General features: G+C 42.9%; 2 protein-coding genes across 2 annotated transcripts in view; one reads left to right on the plus strand and one right to left on the minus strand.

Moving 5' to 3' along the window:
• prkdc (protein kinase, DNA-activated, catalytic subunit) overlaps nt 1-21,358 on the plus strand; it is a 122,139-nt gene that overhangs the window by 67,036 nt on the left and 33,745 nt on the right. Inside the window, exons 51-61 of the mRNA XM_080794236.1 lie at nt 714-865; nt 2,164-2,295; nt 3,079-3,190; nt 3,778-3,905; nt 5,399-5,548; nt 6,429-6,602; nt 8,071-8,169; nt 15,625-15,835; nt 17,527-17,716; nt 18,548-18,766; nt 20,761-20,876. Of these exons, the coding sequence (XP_080650362.1) occupies nt 714-865; nt 2,164-2,295; nt 3,079-3,190; nt 3,778-3,905; nt 5,399-5,548; nt 6,429-6,602; nt 8,071-8,169; nt 15,625-15,835; nt 17,527-17,716; nt 18,548-18,766; nt 20,761-20,876 (1,683 nt within the window). The remainder of the gene's footprint in view (nt 1-713; nt 866-2,163; nt 2,296-3,078; nt 3,191-3,777; nt 3,906-5,398; nt 5,549-6,428; nt 6,603-8,070; nt 8,170-15,624; nt 15,836-17,526; nt 17,717-18,547; nt 18,767-20,760; nt 20,877-21,358) is intronic.
• On the minus strand, nt 9,390-12,242 carry LOC308336728 (E3 ubiquitin-protein ligase TRIM39-like). The gene is made up of 2 exons (XM_080794241.1): nt 12,117-12,242; nt 9,390-11,221 (listed from the first exon to the last, which is right to left on the minus strand). The coding sequence occupies exon 2, from the start codon at nt 11,210-11,212 to the stop codon at nt 9,581-9,583; it is 1,632 nt and encodes a 543-aa protein (XP_080650367.1). The 5' UTR covers nt 11,213-11,221; nt 12,117-12,242; the 3' UTR covers nt 9,390-9,580.

A 21,358-nucleotide genomic window follows, 5' to 3' on the forward strand; every position in this document is an offset into this window, starting at 1 on the left:
CCGCGGACAAAGCCAACTCGATTCGTGACAACCCATGACAACAAACACAATATTTTGGACCAAACAAATAATTACAAAGAAAAAAAACAACAAAAAAAGTGTTGTAACCTGCCATTTTTTCCTTCTTTTTTTTGGTTTTTCTTTGTTGTCATGATTTGTCACGACAAGAGTTGGCTTTGTCCGCCGCATAAACGTCTTTAAATAAATACTTTATGAAATGTCTATGAGGAAAAATAACGGAGAATCATTTCCTGGGCCCTGGTAGGGGGCGGGACTGCGACGCTCTATACCGTTTCACATTTACACACATTAGATAATTGACACTGGGTGAAAAAATGGGTTGCAAAATCGTGGGATAAAAATGTAGAGGAAAAAAAATAAAATGGCTTTGTTTTTGTTAATCCACTTCATTTTACTTGATGGGTATTTTTGACTTTGTTTTACTTTGAAATTAATCGAGGGTATATGCGCGTGACATCATCATCATACCAGGAAGTTATGTGGGAATGCCTACTGAGTGGTAAAAAAATACTTTTCTGGCCTTGATCCACACATCTGATATTAAACAACGTTAAATGACATTAAATTCACTTTGCCACTCGATTTGCCACTCAATTTCCCATTCATCTTTATGCATGTGCATAATGCATATACCCTCTATTGATTAACATAATTATAACTGAACAACTAGAATGATTGTTGTTTATTTTCAGGGGAACATCAGAGATGAGGTGCTGGCCAACCGACTGCTGGAGTTCCTGATGGCGAACATCTTTGACGCGAAGAGGGCCGTGTTCCGTCACAACCTGGAGATCACCCGCACGCTGGTGGAATGCTGGAAGGACTGTCTGCATGTTCCTTACAGGTAAAAAACAGATTCAGTAACAGCTTCTATCCCACAGCGGTATAGTTGCACTCGATGCTGCTAAGAAATGATCTGCTACTGCGATACATGTTTTGTTTTTCTGCTATATTAAAACTGTTTAGTAGCCATAAACGTCAAGACGTCTAATTGCGAATTAAGTACCGGATGCCACGGACGACAAGACGTCTTCCCTTCGGAATTTAAAAAAAAAGAAGAAAAAATATATATTTTCATCCATATTTTGAAAATTCCTCTAATCTGGTGTACAGGTGATGACATGCACATTACATGCATAATAGAATGACAAATTATTTATTTCTTTATAATGGGAGAATTGGCACTCAAAGCCTAAACTGGTGACCACCAGGTAAGTGCAATAAGGGTTTGTTGTGCGATAGCAGCTAAAATGACATGTTTGTGCATTTAGTGCTACAGGGGTTGTGCAATAACAGGAAGGCATGTGTGTTTTGTTTTAGCTTTATGTTGTTTTGTGATATGATGCACTGATTGGTTGGCACTTTTAATTCCGTTGTACACGTTGCAATGACAAATAAAGATCTATATCTATCTAAAAAGGCATATTTTCTACTAGTGGAAATGGCCATACGTACAGTCTAGGCTTCACATTAAAACACTTAGACCTGAGGACGATTCTACAAATGCCTTCTAAACAGTTTTCTGAAAAACCCATGTTTCTGTGTCAGTCGTTCTCAAACATTTTCATGTCAAACCCCCAGAAATATGTCTTTGGCCAACCCCCATCTTGAAAATATGTTGTTCTAGGGACCCCCCCCCCCCCCCAGAAGCAAAGATTTGAGTTAAAAATGTTCGCTCTGAAACAATATATATTCAATGATTTTCACCATATTTTCAGGATTTATAAAAAATAGCAGACCGAGTGCCGCGCTACGAGCTTGTAGATCTGCTATTTTTCAATAGCTAAAGTATAACAAAATGCTTAAAACACCAAAAGGTGGGTTACATCGATCTATCAATCCGTAAACATCGTTTCGATTAAGTTATTAAGTATTAACACACAATGATAATGTAATAAGCTATTTCCGCAATATTGACCTATAGCATTTATAAAAAATGCCACTGATTTCTTATATTGTATATTTTTATATTGTATATTTCAATTATTTTTCATATCTGCCCTGTGCACCTTTTTTCATCACGAAGCCAATGAAATTAAATCGTTAATCGCAATTATTTGTGTAATCGTGACAGCCCTAATTGCTATCATCATCATCATTATCATCATCATTTATGTCTGTGTGGTTGTGTTCCATATGCAGAGTGATATACGACCGCTTCTCTGGCACCGACCCCAACAGCAAAGACAACTCTGTAGGACTTCAGCTGCTCGGCATCATCCTGGCCAACGGCCTCCCGCCTTACGATGCCTCGTGTGGAATCGAATACGACAGGTAATGACATTGTCGTTGACGTTGCAACACTAAAAGGGTTGCTGCACACCTGGCCCTGGCAGCAAATTACAACTTTCAGGGAGGTGGAGTTTGCTTTCAGGTTGAGCCTGAATGGTGCTTGTTTGGGAGGGGAGGACGCAACTGTCTTATAAACACAACACGAGATATCTGCCTAAACACCTATATACGTGGCCAGAGCGCTCCATCTTCTGGTCTGGTCATGCGGCTCTAAGATAGTTCCACATTAAAATGTACGGTATACAGATTACCACACATGACGAGTCGGGTCATATTTAAGTAGGGGAGAAGTACTGCCGTAGCAGACAACCCACAGCACTCCAGGTTCAAACAAAATCCTTATAGGTGCAAGGCTCGAAGATATAAGTTGAGATGAAGAAAATGCCAGCACTCATTACTCATATTATGTCCTTTTACATGATTTTATTTACCTCTGAGACTGAAAACGTACGCGTTTCGGCCTGTGTTTGGCCTTCCTCAGCGTTTGTTACAAGAGGAGGCGTGGTATTTATGCTGAGATACAAGTATGAGTATGAGATACAATCAACAGTAATTGAACACAGGTGTCAACCATTGTCATCTTACACAGTATCAATAAGAAGTCTCTATTTATGGTACCAAGACAGGATAAATATCATGTAAAGCACAATAGAATAAATAGTAAAATATTGAAGTATAGGTGAAAGTGAATCCATTTAGTGAAACGTCGTTCCTCAGGTCTTTCGCTCTGTGGTGCATTTTTTTAATTCCGTTGTGTTTTTTCAGCTACATGAAGTCTCTCACCAACAACATGGGCTTCACGAGGTACAAAGACATCTACGCTGCGGCTGCAGAGGTCGTCGGCCTCATCCTTAAGGCCATGACCGACAACAGCCAAGTATGAGCCTTTTGTTTGGTTTTTACCGTTGAATATATTAGCATCATGCAGTGTTGCTTTTGGCAGCCAATGTTTTGATTTTAGTTTTAGTCGTAGTCTCTTGAAAGGTTTTCAGTTAGTTTTAGTCACCTGGAATGTCTTGGTGTTTAGTGTGTCTAGTTTTAGTCGACTAAATGTACTGTTGATTTAGTCGACTAAAATGTATTTTGGCGGGCCTTGATGCCGTCGTAATGGCTGATTTTACACTTGCTGAAAATAGCCGATCTACAAGCTCACAACTGCGACGCGTTGTGAGCTTGTAGATCGGCTATTTTCAGCATGCAACAACTTGTAAAATGACTTATCTCTAGTCCACAAGTCCCTTCCTAACATTTTAGTCTAGTTTTTATTTGTTGGCACAATTGTCAGTATATTTAGTCTTGGTTTTAGTCATCATAGATAGTTTTCATTTAGTTTTCGTCAGTGGAAAAAGGTAGTCGACGAAAAAATTTCGTCGTCGTTTTAGTCGACGAAAACAACACTGGCCATCATGTGGATTTGACTAACTAGAATCTTTTTTTTTTTCCTCCAAATTGTCTTTCTTTCAGGATCCCCAGGCACTTCTCAATCTGGCTTCGGGCAAGATAACGGATTTGATGAAAAGGGACGACCTCAATGACAAGTTCATCGTTTGCCTGAGCAAAGTTTCCAAGCACTTCCCTCCGTTCATGGACCGGTACGTTAACTTAAAACTAAGTAGTGTTGTATACTCGGTAAGGAACGCCATTTACAATTCCTTGTGCGTATGTGGGGACTGGGGACGCAGGCCTGTCACAATAATTTACACAATCGCCCCTAATCGCAGTTGGAAATTATTTCAGCCATTTGGATTCCATAGAAGCCAAGCTGTGTCTATCTGCGAAAGCATGATGCGCACGGGGGGGAAAAAGCAGACTGGCTATTTCCGGTCATTAGTTATTTTTAGGTTAACCCATTCTGACCTGAGATCAGATTCATACGAGGTTTCCACTAGTGGACACACACTGGTCTGATTAACCCATTCTGACCTGAGATCAGATTCTAAAAAATGTCAGTCGTTCTTCGATTTTTCAAAAAATAGCAGACCTACAAGCTCGTAGCGCGCCACTCGGTGGCGCGCTATGAGCTTGTAGATCTGCTATTTTTCAATAGCTAAAGCATAACATAGTGCTAACACCAAAATGGGTTCCCGGTCAGAATGGGTTAAAGAATATTTCAAGTGATCCAACAACAACGGAGTGCAAGTTTAGTAGCATCTTCCAGAAACATGAATGGTCTCAGAAATGTCATGATTTCTTCAGCTGGTCTGGCCTAAAGCAGGGCTGCCCAAAAGGTAGATCGTGATCTGCCACTTGAATTAAGTTGACCTCATTGATTAACATCAAATGGGGCCTGTCAGCTCAAACCCACAATGCAGTACTGCATGTGTTTTCAAGAGTGTTGCGCACAAACGTCAGATGCATTACAAAGTTATAGACAAAACAAAACGGTACCAATTCCATTTCCGCCCTCTATTTCCCATTCCAAGTGCGTTTGTCTTATGTAACACCAGCGCCGCTATTCCAAAGCCCCCCTTCACATTTTTAAACTATTTTCAGCAATGATATAATATTTTTTGGGGTGGGTATAGAACTTGTTGCGCTGGTCATTTGGAAAGTAGCTCTCAAGTCAAAAAAGTGCGGGCACCCCTGGCCTAAAGCATCATAATTCACATATTTCTTTTGTTTTTGTGTGAAAATGTTACTACTGTGACTATTATTAGCATATTGTTTTGCTTGGTTTTTTTTGCTTGTTTTTTAGAAAGAAAAAAAAACTTGAATGTTGCATTGTTCAGTAAAAATGGGACACATGAGCTGTTTTGTTTGAGGACCTGTAAAAGGGGTATACATATATATTTTCATTTTTATTATTTTAAGTTAACGGACAAAAGGGTAGACGTAATAAGCCTATAGGCTTCAGTCTATACCTTTTTTTTTCCAGAATCAGAAAAAGAAAAAAAACTGATTAACTAAGAATGTTTTGTATGGAAAAAACAAACAAACTAATAAACTGAACTAAACTAAGTCAAAAAAGTGCGGGCACACCTGGCCTAAAGCATCATAATTCACATAATCAGTCTTGACATTTTATTTTGCTTCATTCCATGAGTCTCCTACATTTGTATGTGTGTTTTTTTTTGTTTTTCTCCAGCTTTGTGAACTCGGTGTTCTACCTCCTACCCAAGATGCACGGCGTCCTGAAGACCCACTGCCTGGAGTGTGTCCTGAGCCGCGCCGAGGTTATCCCTGACATCTACCTGACGCTCAGCACCAAGGGCTTCATCCAGATGCTGGCTCACAGGTCAGCAGGATTTGCGGGATGTTATCGGATGATTTAACCCATTTCGACCTGGGAACGATTCTATAGATGTCTTCTAAATCCTGACAGTTTTCAGAAAAAGCTATGTCAGTCGTTCTTTTTTCAAAAATAGCAGACCTACAAGCTCGTAGCGCGCCACTCGATGGCCCTGCAACGGGTAGTAAAAACGGCCCAGTACATCATTGGCACCCAACTCCCGTCCATTGAGGATCTACAGCGCCAAAGATGTCTGCGTAGGGCGAGAGGCATCCTGAAAGACCCCTCTCACCCAAACCACAGACTCTTTAACCTTCTTCCATCCGGGAGGCGCTATAGATCTATTGGTTCCCGCACCAGTAGGCTCAGGAACAGCTTCTTTCCTGTTGCTGTCTCCCTGCTGAACTATGCCCCTCTTCAATGACACTGAACAATGATACCCCCTTCCACCCCCCCCCCCCTTCCTATCTGAACTCTCATGCTCACACCATATATACATACACTAGCATGTTATGGCTTATGGCTTGTGTGGGTGTGTATATATATGCATACTCCTCATTTCTATTTATACTTCATTGTCTATTTTTCTATTTTATTTCCTATTTATTATATATTACTGTACATACTGTACATTCTGTACATTCAACTACAAGTATATTTATTCCCATTACTGCATTACTGTATTGCACTCTGGTTGGACGTCACTATTAATTTCATTGTCAAAGTATTTGTATACTACCGGTATGTGCAGTGACAATAAATTGAATCTAATCTAATCTAATAAAGGTGCTTCGTCCATGTTGTCGGCTCACGCGAGAAGAGGCACCGGACGATGTCTTTCTTTCCTCATTTTATTTGTGTTTGTTCGCCCCGTCGTCGTCTACAGGGACGAGACCCGACAGAGAGTCTGTCTGGACATCGTCCATAAGATCCTGGCCCTGCTCACCCCCGTGCAGCTCCGGGAGGTCCTGGGAGCGGTGGCGGCGTTCACCTCCCACCCCTCGCCGCTCTGCAGGGAGAGGATGTACCACATCCTCATGTGGATCCAGGATAACTACAGGTAAACAAACACCCCCTCCTCGCCGCTCTGCAGGGAGAGGATGTACCACATCCTCATGTGGATCCAGGATAACTACAGGTAAACAAACACCCCCTCCTCGCCACTCTGCAGGGAGAGGATGTACCACATCCTCATGTGGATCCAGGATAACTACAGGTAAACAAACACCCCCTCCTCGCCGCTCTGCAGGGAGAGGATGTACCACATCCTCATGTGGATCCAGGATAACTACAGGTAAACACCCCCTCGCCGCTCTGCAGGGAGAGGATGTACCACATCCTCATGTGGATCCAGGATAACTACAGGTAAACAAACACCCCCTCCTCGCCACTCTGCAGGGAGAGGATGTACCACATCCTCATGTGGATCCAGGATAACTACAGGTAAACAAACACCCCCTCCTCGCCACTCTGCAGGGAGAGGATGTACCACATCCTCATGTGGATCCAGGATAACTACAGGTAAACAAACACCCCCTCCTCGCCACTCTGCAGGGAGAGGATGTACCACATCCTCATGTGGATCCAGGATAACTACAGGTAAACAAACACCCCCTCCTCGCCACTCTGCAGGGAGAGGATGTACCACATCCTCATGTGGATCCAGGATAACTACAGGTAAACAAACACCCCCTCCTCGCCGCTCTGCAGGGAGAGGATGTACCACATCCTCATGTGGATCCAGGATAACTACAGGTAAACAAACACCCCCTCCTCGCCACTCTGCAGGGAGAGGATGTACCACATCCTCATGTGGATCCAGGATAACTACAGGTAAACAAACACCCCCTCCTCGCCACTCTGCAGGGAGAGGATGTACCACATCCTCATGTGGATCCAGGATAACTACAGGTAAACAAACACCCCCTCCTCGCCACTCTGCAGGGAGAGGATGTACCACATCCTCATGTGGATCCAGGATAACTACAGGTAAACAAACACCCCCTCCTCGCCGCTCTGCAGGGAGAGGATGTACCACATCCTCATGTGGATCCAGGATAACTACAGGTAAACAAACACCCCCTCCTCGCCGCTCTGCAGGGAGAGGATGTACCACATCCTCATGTGGATCCAGGATAACTACAGGTAAACAAACACCCACTCGCCGCTCGCAAGTGTTTTATTCCTACGATAGCTCAGGAAAGGAGCGCTCATTTTACCACGCCGGCTACTAGTAGTAGGGCAGGGCGAAGCCCGCAGCCATCCTACGGAAAAAAAACTCGCTACCCGCTCTGAATATTTTGATTTAGTCTTAGTCTTTTGAATAACACATCACTCTTCTCAGTCTTCTGAAAAACCTTAGTCTTTTAGTATTTTTAGTCTTGGTTATAATGCAATGTTAATTTTGCCAGAAAATATCTAGATTTCGATTATCTTTGTTGCTAAAGTACAGTATTTAAGTGTTTGTTTTCCAGTGATACAGAGAGCATGGATGACGGCATTAAAGTATTTAAGCGTTTGTTTCCCAGTGACACAGAGAGCATGAATGACAGTACATCGGTGGAGGTGTTGAGCACAGCCAAAGACACCCTCCTTCAGGGACTGACCGATGAAAACCAAGGCCTGCAGTGAGTAGCCATGCTTTATAAAAAAAAATTGATATTTGACATTTTTACTTTTACTTTTGTCGATACGTTCGACGCAGTAATGGTCTTATAATTTAAGTCACTTTATACATATGCCCTGTATGTTAGAGTAAAGTAAAGCCACGAGAGACAAACATATAGCAATATTAACCTAATAAAACTATATTACATTCACAAAAGTAGCTACACTTTGCGCCACCAGAGCGAGCCACATCACTTCCTTGTTGTGCTCGGCAAGTAGGCTATGTGACGGGAGAATAGCGCTAGATGTCGTTACGGGGCCGCCTGGAGCCACACATTCACACAGTCATATGAGCCGGGCGGTGCTCAAAAAGGGCCCGTCAGCTCAAACCCACAATGCAATATTTTGTTTTCAAGAATGTTGCTGTGCTCAAACGTCGGTAGCATTACAAATTAAATACAAAACAAATCTTATTCCATTTGTCCCCCCTTCCATTCCAAGGGCATTTGTCTTATCTAACGCCAGCCCCGCTATTCCATATTTAGGTCCAAAAAGTGTTCCGACGGTCCCTGCATGTAGGCTATTGTCTGTCACAGTGTGAGGCAGATGTTTAAATGACCCAAGTGTTACAATAAAGGACATATCAAGTTCTAGGAATACACTGTCTGGGACGCCATGTCTCTGCACGACAGTTAATATATAATAAATAATACATTAAACATGTACTGTACATACAAACAGTAAAATACCATGTGTTGGACAGAAAAACAGTCTGCACACACTGGATAATTTCCCCATGAACATTTATTGTAAATCCACCCAATAACAACATAGTATTTTTCATTGTTACTTTCAAACATCAAAATCTTCCTCACCAGCAAATCCCATACATGCAAAAAATGCTGTCACAATTCCACATAAAATGAACACCAACACAGTATTATATCAAGGTCAAGGTCATCAATGTGACATATTGTAACCTAGAACCCCCAAATCACAATTTATACCCACTATACGTAAAACAGACCTGAGTTGGCACTGTACTTGCCCCCCCCCCCCCCCCACAAAACAAGCTCACCACCAAAAAAATGCAGATCTACAAGCTCACAACGCGTAGCATTGCTAGGCCTGTCACAATTAATACATGGTCGCCTAATCACAATTATTTGAGATAATCGCAATTATTTTTTGCATATTCGTCAATCGTTTCCATGTTAAAAAATGTCCAAAGATTTTCAAACTTTTCACAAAAAATAGCAGAAACAGCAGATCTACGAGCTTACAACACGTTGTGACGTGTTAGTGATCGTTTTGTATATTGTAAGTTATTCGTCATATCTGCCCTGTGCAATTTGTGATTACGAAGCCTAAAAGGAAAACAGGAATACAAATTGAAATTGAAAGAAAAACAACCTTTTGGTGCCGATTAGTCTAATCTGTGTGATTGACAGGAGATATGATCAGAGGAGCAGAGTTTTTACCGTTCTCATTAAGACCTGGACTGAAGTATGGATAGAGTCTCTCCGTGAAGGTGCAGCCAGTGAAAGAGTAAAGATGAACTCTGGTCTCCACATCATAAAAGGAGACCAGACCCTCCTCATAATGCACAAACACTCCTACTTTCTGGAGCTCCTCTCTTACATGGAGGACGACAGGAGGGCTAGCAAGAGCACCATACACATTTCCATTCCTCAACCCTATAGCCCAGTAACCATCGGTGGGACTCAGTATGATCGGCCCCTTCCTGTTGATGGACTCTCTGGCCACTCCTACATCCCAGTTAGTCTTCCCTCCAACCTCAACCTCATAGTAAAACCTTCCTGAGGAGTTACTTTGTTTTCCTAAGACATCGGCACATGTACAGAATCTCTCTGGGTTGTCAGGGAGATTCTTCCTTACATTTCCATGACTAACTTGTTTTCCATCCGCAGACAGAATGAGTGAAGGGTGTGCTGTATCAGCATCCAGAGTTAGATCCACCTCATATTGCTGGATCCTCCTCAGCTCAGCATCATGCAGGTTCTTCTCTATCTCTTGACTGAGTGTCTTCTCCAGCTGAGCCACAGCTGTTTTCAGTGTCCCCACATGTGAAGACTGATGGACATTGACCTTTGTCCAGTCCTTGGTAGGTGGAGGAGTGTTGGATGTGAAGTTCTGGAGGAGGTGGAGGTGGTCCTCAGTGTGTAAGAGCTGCTTCAGCTCAGAGCTTCTCTTCTCTAACTCTGTGATTTCTTGTTGCAGCTCTTTGATGAAGTCTTCAGCCTGTTTCTCTGTTGTTTTCTGCTTTTCTTCAATCACGTCAATGAGCTCAGCCTGGCTGCTCTCAATAAGGCTGATCAGAGCGGTGAAGATCGGCACACTGACAGCTATGACTGTATCTGCATCTTTCTTACTGAGCTCCACTGAGTGTCTGACCTCCTGAATCTTCACTTGTCTCTCCTGGATCATCTGCTGAACTTCAGCCTCTGTCTTTCCCAGCTTAGCCTTCTTTCCTTCATATGCCTCTTTCAGAGATACAGTTCTATGTAACTTGTGTTCGTACTCAGTGCAGAACTGACAGATGCACATGAGGTCAGTCTTACAGAACAGCTCCAGAGGTCTGTCATGTTTCTTACACAGAATGTCTTCGAAGTTCTTCACAGGTTCGATTAGCTTGTGTCGTTTTAACCCTGCGAGTCTCAGGTGAGGCTCCAGGTGAGTGTCACAGTAGGAGGTCAGACACACCAGGCAGGACTTCAGGGCTTTGGCTTTGGTCTCCGTACAGTAGTCACAGGAGACTTCATCTGGTTCTGGGTTTGTGCTGAAAGTTTGTCTCTGCTGCTTTGACTTCCTGAACTGATCGGCCATCTCAGAGAGGACTTTGTTAACAGAGAATTCTGGTCTATTACAGAAGGTTTTGTTACACAGAGGACACTGACACACATCACTAGTGTCCCAGTAATGTGTGATGCAGGTGTTGCAGTAATTGTGTCCACATGGAGTGGTGATTGGATCAGTGAACACATCCAGACAGATAGAACACAGGAACTGCTCTTCAGACAGGAGACTGCTGGCACACGCCATTTCTACACACTGCAAAAAAAGTGAAACAATTTTAGTTTTGGATGTTACTTCTCTACCAGGCCGGAGATTATCATTTGTGTGTCTGTCTTTGAGCAGCTAATCTCTGGCACCACTGGACCGATCCATGTGAATCTTTGCAAACATACAGTACTCCCAATTGGCAAAAGTGAAACATATTTTATTTTTGGATGTTACTTATATACAGATATCTGAGTATCTGTCTAATTACCTAAAAACACCCACATCCACAGTACTACCGTGCCCTAGAACGGCAATCTTATAAAAACAAACATGGGTTAATTCTCCTTCTAATCTACAGCACTGCCACCCAAGTGTGGAATCACTGGAATGTCCTGACCCCTTCCCTCAACAATGCAGATCACTGTTTTTTAAAACAGGCCTAAAAATCCACTTTTCAGCAGGCCACAGGGAGAGGTGATTATCAATAGGCCAAAGAAGATTTTATTATTTTTTGTATATGCAGTTGTATCAAATGCAGCCCAAAGCGCTTTACATAAAATAGAGAACAAAAGAAAAATGACATTCATAATATTAAACCAGATTAAACACAAGATTAAGAACAAATTAAAAGGAGGCAAGATCAACATTAAGACACTACAAGAAAATAGAAAAAAAAAACTTTTAGAAGGATTACAGACTCTCACAGATCTCACACCTGTTCATTCACTTTGATATTTAACCACACAGAGTACCTGTCACCTATTTAGATAGCTGGATGCGGCCTACAAAACACACACACATTTTGGGGAAGTGAAAAACGCTATGATAATCATAGGCTACGTGAGGGAAAAAAATCAGGATTAGAGTTTAATAGACAGACTGACTGAGAGGCAGGTTTCCTTGTCTAGGATAAATCATTAACTAAATGCAGTAGCCTACTCACCAATGCTTTTGTCAGTATCTGTGTAAAATGTCTTGTTGAAAGGTTCTGTAGAGACTTTGTGTATAACGTCTTGTAGAAAGGTTTTGTAGAGAGTAGTAGACTAGAGACTAGAGAGTGTGTCGCTGCCACCAAACTTTTGTCTGTTTACTTTCGTTTCACCAGATTTCATTTCATTTCATTTCCTCACTGCGCAACTGTAGCTGTTAACCCTTTACTGCCACCTGCTGGACAACAACTCAGAATGTGTACCCAACCATTTGAGAACCCCAGCATCTATAATTCCAGACAGGGAACATATTATCCAATCTACAGTGGTGGAAAAACTACTCAAATGTTTTTTTTAAGTAAAAATAGCAATACTGCAATGTAGAACTACTCTGTTACAAGTATGTCCGGAATTCAACATGTACTTAAAGTTCCAAAAGTAATTAACCTAGTCATTGTGAAGAATGTCCCATTTCAAGATGTCAAATGTATAAACATCCTTTGAAAATAGCCGATCTACAAGCTCACAATGCATCACATTCCGAGCTTGTAGCGACCTTGTAGATTGGCTATTTTCAAATGGCCAAAATGTATAGCCTAGTGTTGAAGAGTGAAGACTGAAGTGGTTACTGTATGTTTTGTTATAATTATCTGAATCTACAAAGTAAGTAGAAACTAAAGTTTTCAAATAAATGTAGTGGAGTAAAAGTACAATATTTGGATCCGAGATGTAAAAGTATTGGAAATTGGAAGTACAGACTCAACTTAGTTCCAGTGTATATTTGCTCTATAGAAAGATGAAATAAATCTATCTGCTGCTAGACATATTTAATTATTCATATCATGGGCACAGTTAGTTATAGGCCTACAGTACGGTAATAGGATAGGTGGGCAGACTGGGCACGAAGGAATAGTGGGCATCTCTGTGTTAAATTGGCTACCGGTATTTTCCCCCAAAATATATATTAAAAAAAAAAGTTTTTAAGAAAAGTATGCTTTGCATGATAAGAAGAGCTTTAACATTAGACAATTTAGGTCTAATATTTCTACAACTGCTACAAAACCTGTATATCCAGTCATGTTGGGGCATAAACAAGAAGTTCAAGGACACAATTAAGTCTGATAATGATGTACGGTGCAGTGTACAGTATGGGGAAATGGTGGTGGGAAGGGGACTTTAACTTGTTTTTTTACAGGGGCCAGTTTCAAATTGCAGAAACCCGTAGGTGCTCTTTGAAAGCGGTCTTGAAGGAGTCTAGGGATTAACATCTCTTAACGGCTGTTGGTAGGGTGTTCCACATTTTCCACAACAATATAACAGTCTGCACACTGGATAATCTCCTCATAAACATTTATTGTAAAATCCACCAAATATAACATTGTATTTTCCATTGTTTCAAACATCAAATCTTATTAACTACCAAATCCCAGACATGCAAAACATGCTGTCACAATTCCACATGAGATGAACACCAACATATACTATATGAAGGTCATCAGTGTGACAACATGTTGTACCCCAGAACCCCCAAATCACAAGTCTTAACTTACCTTAGGGCTTAGAGCACACCCTCTATACTTAAAACAGACCTGAGTTGACACTGTACGATGCGCTCTTTTTCACCCCTCTACACAAAATCTCTTCACCAAAAATAGCAGATCTACAAGCTCAGTAGCTCACAACACGTAACATTGCTATAGGCCTGTCACAATTATTACATGTATGATCACCTAATCGTCAATCATTTCCATGTTGAAAAATGTCCATACATAGTTTTTAAGCAAAAATAGCAGAAATAGCAGACCTACACACATTTCCGCTTGAATGCCATAAAATAAAATATAATGTAAAATATACCCTTTTTACTGAGAAAGACAGATACAATTCTAAGCAGACGGGAATATATTTTAAGCTAAAAAAAAGAAAAGAAAGACTATTTGGAAATCTGTTACGAACAACAACGGATATATTTGAAATGAAAGTTGACTGACAAACCTGTATGAACTCTTCTATACGCACTTTTGTTTTAAATGAAAAACAACCTTTTGGTGCGGATTAGTCTAACAGGGTGCCCAAAAGGTAGATCGCGATCTACCAGTAGATCACAAAGGCTCTGCAGGTAGATCACATGGCATATGCCCCTAAATAATATTTAAATTAAATATATAAAAGACAATTCTTGGCATCTGCCACTTGATAGATTGATTGACATCAAAAAGCGCCTGTCGCCCAGGCGGTGGCGTAACCGTCTGGGCACCCGACTGGTAATCCAGTCGCAGTGTGCCGCGGGTTCGACTCCCGAGCCCGACACGGCCTTTACTGCATGTCTTCCCCCCATCTCTCTCCCGTTTCCTGTCAGCCTACTGTCTGTCCCTTCAAAAACCAATAAAAGGCGTAAGCCGCAAAAAATATCTTAAAAAAAAAAAAAGCTCAAATCCACAATGCAACACTTTGTTTTCAGTGTTGCTGTGCACAAACATCGCTAGCATTATAAATTACATACAAAAAACCCTACCTATTCTATTTCCCATTCCAAGTGCATTTGTCTTATATGTAATGCCAGCACCGCTATTCTATAAAGCACCCTCAGGTACATATTTAAACTATTTTCAGGTGGGTATAGATCTTGTTGAGCTGGTAATTTTGAAAGTATAGCTCTCAAGTCAAAAAAGGGTGGGCACCCCATAAAGTTGATTGAAGGTGTGTGGGTTATCGGTGAAAGTATTGGGACTATACCCGTTTTAGAAGTGTGCATTGACACTGCCCTCACAATAAAAACATTGTCTATGTAGAAGAGCCATTGGACTGGCCCCCGTGACGTGAGCGTGAAGTTGTCGTATGATAACTCTGTATTAAACCATTTTCCATGTTATGCTTTAGATATTATTATTATTTTCAAAAAATAGCGTGGCGCGCTACGAGCTTGTTCGAAGAATGACTGACATAGAAACTTTTTCAGAAAACTGTCAGGATGTAGAAGACATTTTTTAGAATCTGATCTCAGGTCAAAATGGGGTATTACTCTATGGCTCTGGTCTCTCATTCTCCTCTCTCTCTCTCTCTCTCTCAATTCAATTCAATTCAACAGGCTTTATTGGCATGACGTTTTACAAGTGTTGCCAAAGCACAATCACAGATATGACAAACAACAACATAACAACATAATATCAATGACATGAAAAAATAATATAAAATAAAGCAGGTGGTGCAGAAAATAAAACATGGCATACTGTGTGTTCCTACTGGTTGTCCCTTTTCTTGTGACAGGAATTGACATATGTTGCAGCCAAAAGTGCACATTCTTTCTGTTCCCCCAGAAGGACTGGTAATCTTTCCCTTTCTGTCATACTTCGGAATTCTGGGAAATTTGTTTCAAATTTTGGGAAGAACTCCTCTCTAATATTTGTGTATAGTTTTTACATTGTGTTAAGAAGTGTCTCTATAGCGCGATCATCACAGTGACAGCTCTCTCTCTCTCCCTCCCTCTCTCTCTCTCCCTCCCTCCCTCCCTCCCTCCCCCAGGCTGTACGTGCGTAACTTCTGGAGCCAGGAGAGGCGGCTGCCCTCGGCCACGCTGGAGCGCATGCTGGCGGTGCTCCACTCGCTCTACTCCTGCCACATCGAGCGCCGCTTCCTCAGCCTGGCCACCGACCTGCTGCTGGAGACCACCAGCCAGAGTCCCGACTACGCGCGCAGCATGTTCGAGTACCCGCTGTCCGAGTGCACCTTCCAGGTACCGTCCGTTCGTTGTTGGGGGGGATCGGGGTGGGGCTTAAGCCCACCACACACCGGCTGCGACCGTCTGCGGCGCCTGGAAAATAGAACTGTGTTCTATCGGCGCGCCGGGCGGCGCGGCGCGGCTCCGTGCGGCGCCGGTGTGCGTTAGGTTCATTGAAAATAATGGAGGTGGCTGTGTGCGCTGCGCGGCGCCGCGCGGGGGACGCAGCCGGTGTGTGTCGGGCTTCAGTTAGTTAGTGATGATAATCAGGGGGTCATTCGTGGCCAATGCTGGCTCGTTGTGGTAGATATTTTGTTTTTGTCAAAATGAAGGTCGCGTTCTATAACCTCTACTTCGGTGGACTCGGTTACGTCATTCGTGCATATTTAATTTGCTGTGTTTGCGTTCACACTGCGCTGTATCGACCGCAGCAGGGATCATTATCAATGTGTTAAATTCTTAAACTACACAGTAGAAATCTATGGTGTTGAGAACAAAATTATGAATTACAGTGGTTTACAAAATGTACTCCCATAGATGATCTGATCATCATATAAAATTATTATCCATATGCCATGTCAGCTACAATGTATAGATAGATCATGCTGAGCTATGTGTTTAATTTTGAGGTAGGATATTTATATTTTATTGGATGCGGATTGCATTCACAGTCACCTGCAGTGAATCGAAGTCGGGTGCGCTTGGAAGCAAAGCTGGAAGCAAAGCAAAACCCCCGTTTGTTGGCGAACTAGAATGTGATTGTTTGATCCGCACCAGAATTCAAATGAGCCTTCAAACAAAGCGCACTTTCCGACAATACGCAGCGGTGATTTGTTTTAATCACAGTACAGCGTTCTGGTTGTGAATGCCACCTATTTTTGTTTACCACAGACATACAATATGAGCGGACAATAATATACACGTCATATAAATACAGCTGCCGTCCGCCCCATTCAAACATAGCGGGTCATAATTATTATCACAGTGCGTTTCCCTGTGTGTGTGTGTGTGTGTGTGTGGCCTCTTTCTTCAGTGTTGATTTCGTCGACTAAAACTATGGGCCGATTCATACTCCTGTTTCGGCGCTGTAGTGCCGAAATGATTTCGGCTCGTCAGAAAATTTCAGTAGCACCGAAGAGCCGACTTTAGGACGGTACCCGCCCCCCCGAACCTCAAATGACGTCAAATTGTAGCGCCGAACCGACTTTTATTCGGCTCTAAAATAGGAGTATGAATCGACCCTTTGACGAGAAGTGTCCGTCGACCACCTTTTTTCACAGACAAAAACTAAATGGAAACTAAATGAAAACTAAGCCATGATGACTAAGACTAAATATATTGACAATTTTGTCAACAAATAAAAACCCGACTAAAATGTTAGGGACTAGTGGACAAGAGATCCAGTATAAATAAAAGGCAAGTCATTTTATGCTTGGTGGCATGTTGAAGATCTACGAGCTTGTAGACCTGCTATTTTCAGCAAACGTAAAATCAGCCATTACGACGGCATCAAGGCCCGCAAAAAATGCATTTTTACTGTAGATTTAGTCGACTAAAATCTTATGACATTCAGTCGACTAAAACTAAACACTAAAGCATTCCAGATGACTAAAATATGACTAAAACGAAATAAAAACTCTGACTAAACTAAGATCAAAATGTGCTGCCAAAACCAACACTTGCTCTCTCCATGCATTCACACCCAGGACTACGTCATCGACGCCAACTGGCGTCTCCGGAGCACCGTGATGACCCCCATGTTCGTGGAGACCCAGGCCTCGTCTCAGGGCGCCACCGGGAGCACGGCCGGGAGCGCCTCCCTGACGCCCGGCATGGCGGCCGGACAGCTGCGCGCCACGCAGGCCTCCCTGGAGTTCACCCAGACACAAGGAGCAGGTTATTGATTGATTGATTGATTGATTGCAGAATTACAGTACATTTCAAGCACAAACTCAATACAAAGACTGTTAACTGTGAGTGGACGACCCAATTACGGTATAAGCATTACACTTGTTTACAAGAGGGTCCACCATGTTCAATTCATCAAAATATTTAGAGACGTACAAATAGACACTTCTATATAGTCAAAGAACGTACAAATAGACACTTCTATATAGTCAAAGAACGTACAAATAGACACTTCTATATAGTCAAAGAACGTACAAATAGACACTTCTATATTGTCAAAGAACGTACAAATAGACACTTCTATATAGTCAAAGAACGTACAAATAGACACTTCTACATAGTCAAAGAACAGGATTTCATCATAAAGGAGGTAAAAAGGGAAAATAAACTTTAGGTTAGGCCTCCCCTGGAGTTCACCCAGACACAAGGAGCAGGTTAGGCCTTCCCTGGAGTTCACCCAGACACAAGGAGCAGGTTAGGCCTTCCCTGGAGTTCACCCAGACACAAGGAGCAGGTTAGGCCTTCCCTGGAGTTCACCCAGACACAAGGAGCAGGTTAGGCCTTCCCTGGAGTTCACCCAGACACAAGGAGCAGGTTAGGCCTTCCCTGGAGTTCACCCAGACACAAGGAGCAGGTGTTAGCATTATGTTATGCTTCAGCTATTGAAAAATATTTTAGAAAAATCGAAGAACCGCTGACATAGAAACAGAAAACTGTCAGGATGCAGAAGACATTTTTTAGAATCTGATCTCGGGTCAGAATGGGTTATAACTCGAGTCGCCATCTCTGTTAACGGGTTTCCTTTCTCTCCCCTCCCAGGTGGTCGACGTTCTGCATACAACTGGCTGACGGGCAGCAGCGTGGACACGCTGGCGGAGTACACGCCCTCCTCCTCCTCCGAGTCCGTCTCCTCGCTGCTGGTGTTCGGCAGTCGGCAGTCGGAGAGGCAGGCGGCGGCCATGAGGAGGCCCACGGGGGAAGGCTTTGGCACCAGACGCCTCGCTGCGCCAGCGGACGAGGGGGACAGTCGCAGTAGAGGTATAAACGCTTCTCTGAGAAGATATAAGACCGGCCGGTGGTGGGGAAAAGTACACATTCTTTTACTTAGGTAAAAGTGTATCAATGCTTGCAATGTAGAAGTATTCAAAGGTAAGAGTGAAAGTACAAAAGTACATGAGAAAAGACAATTTAGGCCCTTAATTTATTAACGGGGTGCAAGTAATAAAGCGACAACGATGTTTCAGTTACGTCTTTGTCAGGTCATATAGCCTGACGAAGATGTACAGTAACTGAAACATCGAAACTCCAGTGCCTCCTTTCCTCCTGTAACCTGTCCTGCCTCTGCCACACTATCAAAAGAGCTGCGCACGTCCTCGGCTGTCCGCAGCTTCTTTTTCCGGGTTTTTAGACAGCTGGTGGATGGGAAAGAAGCTCCACTTCCGCGGACGATTCCCGGAAACGCTCTTCTCCGCGGCAGTCGTCTGCGGAGGTGGAGCTTCTTTTCCATCCTGCACCAGCTGCGGACAGCTTCTTCTGTCCGTAGCCCAAAGCCGTTTTACGCTTAGGTCTGGAAACGGGGTCCGAGATGCACCAGACTGGCCTGCCATAGGCTTAGAGGCCTCTGAGATGCACCAGACTGGCCTGCCATAGGCTTAGAGGCCTCTGAGATGCACCAGACTGGCCTGCCATAGGCTTAGAGGCCTCTGAGATGCACCAGACTGGCCTGCCATAGGCTTAGAGGCCTCTGAGATGCACCAGACTGGCCTGCCATAGGCTTAGAGGCGCGGTTGGAACTCCCTTCTGTATAATAGTACAAAAGTGTTCGTATCAAAATGTACTTAAAGTACCAAAAGTGAAAGTAACAATATTAGTCATTGTGTAGAATGTCCCATTTCAAGTTTGTCAATTGTTAAAAATCTTTTGAAAATACAGTAGCAGATCTTGTAGATCGGGCTATTTTCAAATGGCCAAAATGTATCTTATCTAGGCCGAAACGTTGTTGGTTCCCTATTAAACCATTTCCCTGCATTTGAAGACGGGTGTGCGGGAGTCCCCTCTTTTTTCGTTAAATATTCTGGAAAAGTTTTGGAAAAGTTTTGGAAATTCATTAAAGTCAGTGGTGCTTTTAGCCGAATGTGTCTTGACGTTGAGAGATCAAGAACCTGTTTGTAATTTAAGCAATATTACACTCGAGGGTGTTGTTTAACGTGATTATTGCCACGACAGTGGTGCGGTCAGGAACTTGACAAAGTCGAGTTCCGAAAGCATCACTGAAGTAGCAATAATCACGTTAAGTGCCGGAACTGCATCAACATAGAAGCTCCGGGGTGCCGGATTTGTCTGAGTGCTTTTACTCTGAAAGCCATAAACCGGAAACACTTTCTTAAAAAAGTTGACTTGACAAATAGACCTCACAATCCCCGATCATCTTAATATATTTATATACGCTCCAAAAAGCGTTCATATTTTGCGGGAGAGACGGATGAGGAGCAGAAATGAAGCGCCAGCATATCGATCCATTCATCACCACGGAGAGCGCCCTGGATCAGGAGATACGAGTCATTCTTTCCGCCGCGCTAACATGGGAGTCAATGACAAGCTAATAGTTGCACAGAGCGTTAGCATACGGCAAGCGAAAAGCGAAATGCCAAAAAAAAAAATAGGAATAATTCTGAATATTCTTATCTCGCCCCGTGTCGTTTGGACGTCGCTAGGACGTCCACAGACGTCGAAGGCACCTCTCGGTTCCAATCCTTATGACGTTTCCAGACGATTTATGTACTAAATGTGTTAAACAACACCCTCGAGTGTAATATTGCAATTCTACAACAGTTACCCTTAAAACTAAGAACATTGCTGAAGATTTTTTTTAATGTCCCAAGAAACTAGCATTGAACTGAATTCTTTGTTTTGATTAGGTGGTGAACAGTGCTCCACGGCTAGAAACCGTTTCAACCAATCAGATTGCTTCCTCTTAACGACCTGTTGTAGAATTAACTATTCTCTTGCCTTTTTGTGTCTCCCCCGTCAAGCTGAGAGCGAGCGTCGTCTGGACATCCTGCGACTGAGACGCCGCTTCCTCAAGGACCAGGAGAAAGTCAGCCATAGCTTCGCTCGGAAAGAGCTCGCCAAACAGAAACAGACAAAGGTATTCCGTTCCGCTGTAGCCCAATGGGCTAACATGCACACAGAATAACTCTTCCTACTTCCGGGACAGCGAGTCTCTCTCTGACGCCCTGTGGAAGTCCCTTCCGCAGCCCTCTGGTGATATTCTCACTCCCGTACAAGGATTTTCAAATCCCAGCAAATAAACAAAACGACGTAACTACTCACCGAAACAAAGCCTGCTAGACCTTGGTAAAAGTATATTCTCAGAGCTGGGAAGCGTCTCAGTTCCCCAGCTTCTCTCTAAAATGCACAATTTTAATCATTAAATAAAATGAATCCAACCAGAATCGGCGCAGGCAAAACCCGGAAATGCCGTAGTAGAATAAATTACTCTGCCCGGTAAATTCAGGGTACATTGCGTTATTAAAATCGCACAAAGTGCATTTTAGAGAGAAGCTGGGGACCTGAGATGCTTCCCAGCTTCGAGAATAGACTTTTACCAAGGTCTAGAAGGCTTTGCGT

The sequence above is a fragment of the Protomyctophum bolini genome, assembly GCF_963924005.1.
Source record: "Protomyctophum bolini genome assembly, chromosome: 21".
In the NCBI taxonomy this organism is placed as follows: domain Eukaryota; kingdom Metazoa; phylum Chordata; class Actinopteri; order Myctophiformes; family Myctophidae; genus Protomyctophum; species Protomyctophum bolini.

What these genes read in the sequence shown, in the direction of transcription:
- LOC308336728 (XM_080794241.1), bottom strand. Translation starts at nt 11,212, where the DNA reads ATGGCGTGTGCCAGCAGTCTCCTGTCTGAAGAGCAGTTCCTGTGTTCT.